Source organism: Tuber melanosporum, assembly GCF_000151645.1.
Source record: "Tuber melanosporum whole genome shotgun sequence assembly, scaffold_80, strain Mel28".
Classification (NCBI taxonomy): Eukaryota; Fungi; Ascomycota; class Pezizomycetes; order Pezizales; family Tuberaceae; genus Tuber; species Tuber melanosporum.
Window position 1 is genome coordinate 180,798 of NW_003299129.1, and position 5,753 is coordinate 186,550.

The 5,753-nt window shown below is 45.5% G+C and overlaps 1 protein-coding gene; it reads right to left on the minus strand.

Moving 5' to 3' along the window:
* Window positions 1-214: 214 nt before the first annotated feature.
* Window positions 215-2,071, minus strand: GSTUM_00011230001 (uncharacterized protein). XM_052355836.1 has 1 exon: window positions 215-2,071. The coding sequence occupies exon 1, from the start codon at window positions 1,800-1,802 to the stop codon at window positions 1,494-1,496; it is 309 nt and encodes a 102-aa protein (XP_052211801.1). The 5' UTR covers window positions 1,803-2,071; the 3' UTR covers window positions 215-1,493.
* Between the last annotated feature and the right edge of the window lie 3,682 nt (window positions 2,072-5,753).

A 5,753-nucleotide genomic window follows, 5' to 3' on the forward strand; every position in this document is an offset into this window, starting at 1 on the left:
GAACTTTACCAGCATCCTACAGTACTCGTACATGTACGGTATCCCAAACCCAAGTGTCTCACCGCTATCATGCTTACCGGTGCTTGTTAATAATTATGGCACTCGAATAGCAGCAATTCAACGGGGAGATAGGAAATAGCACTCCGCCCTTTTCTTGAAAATCGCCAAGATCCGTCAGCCTTATTAGAATCAGAATCAGACCTTCCATATAGCCTTTCTTTCTAGTTATAATTCTTCTATCTACCTATATATGTGATCGGTGCTCGACAGAGCAGGTGAGAATTAAATTACAAAATACCGGTACCGGCATAAGCTACGGTACTTAGACCCATCCTCCCCCACCTCTTTTTTACTCCTCCTTTCACTTGATCACCCCTCCCTCCTCTCATGACAACTCCTCCCACCAGATCTCCCGATCTCCAAATCGGCGACGCACATGATGCGAGAAAGGCGAGAGAACCGCATAGGCCGCATAGTGCCAAAGTGAGTGAAAAGAAAAGAAGAAGGAAAAAAGAAAGAAGAGAAAAAAAGAAAGGAAAAAGGGAGAGGGAAAAAAGGGAAAGAAATTTGATCCCAAAACTTTATCATACCTGCAGCTGACAGCAGAAAAATAAGGTACCGTCTGCAGCTCGGGGATCTAAGGTTACAAGTACAAGTCCAGCACGATTGTACTAGTACTCGTACCGGTACTGTACCAACCGCGCATGCCGGTACAATACCGGTATTCTAACTATGATACCACCATCATCATCCTACCGTACTCTATAGTACACTCATACACCCTGCCGCTATCCCAGATCTCGATAATCCGCATACGGTACTCGAGTACCAAGCTGTCCCATATTATGAATCTCTTTGGGTCCCAAATTTCTCTGTGCCAGAACCTAACCTCTTGCCCAGGATCACCCGGTGTACTGGTATCGGACAGATTCTTAGGTCGCCCGAGATAGCGAGGCGCGACTGTGCATACCGGTGGTACCTTGCCAACCGCCAATCCTCCCGGCAGCACAATCCTGTCCTCGTGGGGTCCATTCCTAACAATCCCGGCTGCGTCAACTTACCGCATCGTACTGTACTCGAGACAGCACGACGCAGTAGAGTGCTCCCAGCAGAGAAAACTACTCGACTAGATCCTGTTCTGTAACACTTCCTTCATTCACAACAACCCCAGCCAGAAACTCCCCCCTCCCTCACTAGCTAACTACTATATCCTATCTTATCCAGCCAGAAAGGTGATAGGAATTGAGGGCGTGCCCCCACCGCCCCGAGCCAGGTGAGACTAAAAAAGTAACAAGGGAACAGCAGAAAAGAAAGCAAGCAAGAAGAGGTCATTCGCAAAATTCAGAACGTAAGTTCCGATGTGGGGGTTCGACACAAGTACGGTACAGTACAGAACTTATCATACGGTACTTGTAAATGGTCCAGCTTGTCAAAGAAGGTCCACCTGTTCCAAGAGTTAGACTACCGTATGTGTGTATGTTTATTTGCTACCCTTAGGAGGGTGAAGCGAAGACCTCCCGATGAAGTCGCGGCGGCGCCTTGCAACTTTGTGATGCGGCTATCGTCTGTGCACGGTAGGTTGGAATAGTTCTACTGTGCTCGAGTATTCGTACCGTGCTAGTACAGTACCTGATTCCCCAAAATGCTGGTACGGTGCCGAACCCGGGAGCTGAGGTTTTCCCCTCAGCCATGAGCATGAGAACAAAAAAGGCGGTTACATCCGCCGGACCCCGCCTGCTCACACTTCCGGGTTCCACTTGCCAGACCATGTCATGGCTTTGACCTTTCCATCTGTTCGTCATGGGCTCGAAAGAAAGGAAAGAAAAAGGGGAAATTTTGTTTTTTTCAGGAACGGATTTCCGAGGGCGGAAAAGGGAGCGGAAAAAGAAAGCAAGAAAGAAAGGGAAAAATCCCTGTGTAGATTGGATTGGCTGCCCTTGCTTAGATGTGTGCTGCAGGATGACATTTAGCAGCGGGATACCGTACCAGTACTGTGCTCGAGTACATTACTCGTACCGGTACGGTAGGAGAGAGAAGAGATGGATAATTAGCTATGGTATCATAGTAAACCTTTTAAACACCATGCTCTTGGCAAAAACATATTAGGTGGTCTCACGCCAACCGGTTTCACTCGGTTTCTTCGGTTTTGTGGTGTACTGGAAACGCTAAACTGAATGAAACTGTGGAAACTGGAAAACGAGAAAAAAGGCGGTTTGCAGGTTTTGTTTCAGTTCTTGGGTGAGTGTAGTGAAGAGACTAGTTGATAGCCCAGACAAATAGTGAGAAGTCTACCTTTGAAGGATTAGAATACTTGGCAATAATGATGATGGCTTTGAGTATTGTACATTGACAAAATTAACCGTGATTCAACTATCGGTAGCAATCCACACCTCTTCAACACCTCGCACTCTCAACAGTACCTAAAATAATTGCTCTAAGTCAACCAAGAAGAAACCATTCTGCTCAATTCTTTTTTTCAATAAACTATGCCTCCAATTCTTTGCAGTCATGCCAAAAAGCCTATTCCCTCCACATATCTCTCAGAGTTTCCCAGGGGGAGGATTCTCGGGTTACACGAGCCTCAGATGAGATATCAGCAAATTTCCCACTACCTTAATATCTCCTACACTACTGTCAGAGACACAAGTACAAAGCAAGATCAAGAGGGCAAGGAAACTAAGAGTAGAGGAAGATATCCTAAAACTACCAAGTCACAGGATAATGCTATGGTGGAGGAAGCTCTTAAAAATCACCATACTACCTATTCTGACATTGCTGAACAAGTTGCTCCCAATGTTTCTAGTAGGACAGTAAGGAGAAGACTTGAAAAAAAGCATCTTAGAAAGTAGATGGCACAAGAGAGAGTATATTTGGATGAGGATCTATCTTAAGAGAAGTTTGAATGGGCATTAGCTCACAGGCATTGGACAAAGAAGATGTGGAGAAGAAAGGCAATGTGGGGGGATGAGGTAGCTGTAGAAAGGGGAAGAGGAAAGATGTAACGATCCCTCCTTGGATAGTTAGTTCTTGGTGATTGGGAATGATACTTCTCCTCTTCTCTTGTTTTTTTCCTTAGTCCTACTATAGCACTAGGCCTCTGCCTATATAACCAATAGTACAAGACCACTATCTTCCACCAGGAATGCCTATTGTAAGCTTTCTCTAACTCTTCTTCATGAAGAGCTCTTCTTGGTGTAATGATAACTTTGCAATAAAGATAAAGATCGTAAAGGTGTTTTATATTTGTTAAAGTAATAAGTAGGAAAAGTACTTAGAATTCAATTTAATTTTATTTAAACTCGTACTGCCAATACTGGCATACGACGAGCCTCTGGGCCAGGCCCCCAGGTTGTCGCATCCCAGATACCACTAACTACAAACTAACTAAACCTCCAACACCATACCTCAAACATGGCCACACCATGCCCCAACACGAACACTAAATACAAAGCCATCAACAGTAAAGAAAAACCCTCCTCAGCCCAGCCTACCAGCCAGCCAAGTTACTCGTACAAAATACAAAAATTCCACTACCGCCACTTGAATTTGACCCTGTAAAAACCTCCTCCACAGTAGAAACCCACCCGAGTACTCCCACTCAATGATTCTGGGACACCCCGCTGACCGCCCCAGCATCCATCCCCATTCCCAAACAAAAGAAACACCCAACTCCCAAGTACGTAGACCTGAGGGAAAGCCGACTTACAGGGCAAAAGGCTCCCCAGCCGAGGGGGTATGAACCGTCGTAGAGAATCAGGGGGGCACCGCACTTGCAGCAGCCCAAAAACCTCGATGGAAGTAGCCAGAATGAGATAGTCCCTAAGCTGCTGGCACTTGACAGAACAAGCCCAGGTATTCAACTCTTCCTCTAACTCCTCAGCTTATTCTGCAGTCGGCAAACCCGCCGCGAACTCTGTAGTAGCCGGTTGGCAGTAGTGAACCGGTGAAGGCGATGACCCTTCCGAGTCAGGAACAAGTGGCACAAGTGAGCTCTGGTCTTGTTTGACCCGGCGCTTCTTGTTTTTCTTTCTCTTCTAACTCCCAAGTGCAGGTCTAGTAACAGGAGTGAACGGGCTACTCTCATCACCACCCACTGCTACAGGAGGGATACCACTAAAGGCATTACCTCGACCAGCCACAGGCTCAGCTCCAGAGGACTCAGGCACCTGCTCCCGTGAAGGGGGTGATACCACTGTGGCTGGTATTACTATACCAGGATCTATCCCACCCAAATCAGGAGCAAGCGCCTCAACTGGATCCAACGAATCAGGAACCAGTCCACCCACACCACTAACCATAACTAAAGCTGCAGGAGGGGCCGGGATAACCTGTGGCGCAATATTCCCCTGAGAGAGCTCCTCCGCTGGACCCTGAGAAGTCTCAGAGTCTAGCTCACCCTCTCCAACCAAGACCACTGTAGTAATCGAAGCGATTGAGGGGACAGGTGAAGAGGGGATAACCGTGGGAACTTCAGCCGCCAACATCGTGAGATAACCGCGACTAATAGTACATTCATTCTCGAGGGCAGCTGACAAGGCAGATATCTCTTTCTCAGCGCGATGAAATCGCTGAGAAAGGATGGAGATGTGATGCTAAAGGCGAGAGACTTTAGCCTTTAGGGCGAGGTTCTTCTCGATGGTACGAGACAGAACCACCGATGAAAGTAAAGCGGACGTGGCTGAGTGGGCGGAGGCTAGCTTAGCCATTGCAACCGTGAGGAGGCGACTATAGTGAACAACCGAAAGAGTAAGTAGAAGGAAGAAAAGACTTCTAGCAAATATAGGAGGAGGTATAATAATGAAGTCTCTGAAAGGTGTTCGAAGTTAAAGACTTGAAGCCTATCGTGAGATAGAAATCAAGGGCTCTGATTGGATCGACACTGAACCTTCACTACTGACACAGGGTGAAAGCAGGAGAAAAAGTACTTAGAACAAAGCGTGAAGAACCTATCCTCCTCGGCTGCATCGACCTCCTTATATAGTATTCTTTACGCCCATAGTCATGTGACCCAAAGTGGTTACATGTACAAAACCAAATGATAATAAACTAGTCATGTGACAAAAGTAGTCACATGCTCAAAACCCATGACCTCATAGCGAGGTCATGTGTAAACTCATAAACCAATCATAATATATTAAACAAGTCATATGACTCGACTGAGTTACATGCACGAAACCCATGACCTCATAAAGAGGTCATGTGTGAAACATAAATCATATGTGTAAGGCATACCTGCAAGGCACACTCGCAAGGCATACTCATCAGGTACACGTCCTATGACTCATATTTAAGCCATGTGCGAAAGTATCATAAATCCCACACATAACAAATCATCTGACTTGAATGAGTCATATATGTGAAACAATAACATACCTGTGACTCATAACTATGTGTCATGTAAAAAACCTTTCCTTACCAAGCCACATTCATGACAAAAGAGGAGAAAATAGATTTTCAGATTCCCATATGAGAAATAGAATAAGGATTGTATTTAACCTAAGGCTAGGAGAGGGAAGAGCGAGATTAATCAGATGATGACTGGTTGTTTTTATAGTCAAACTCATGGTCTGTTATTGCCTGTTTTTCCTGATCCTTTTTGTACTCAGGGTGGAGTTACTGGGAAGTCAATTATTGACGTTTATGATTTTTATGACTTTCTAGGAATATGGAAGAATATCAGAGAAAAAGCTGGAGAAGAAGTGGTATTTTTTATTATTGACAATGCTAAGACTCACTTGCCTTTCAGGAGATGG

What these genes read in the sequence shown, in the direction of transcription:
- GSTUM_00011230001 (XM_052355836.1), bottom strand. Translation starts at nt 1,802, where the DNA reads ATGACGAACAGATGGAAAGGTCAAAGCCATGACATGGTCTGGCAAGTG.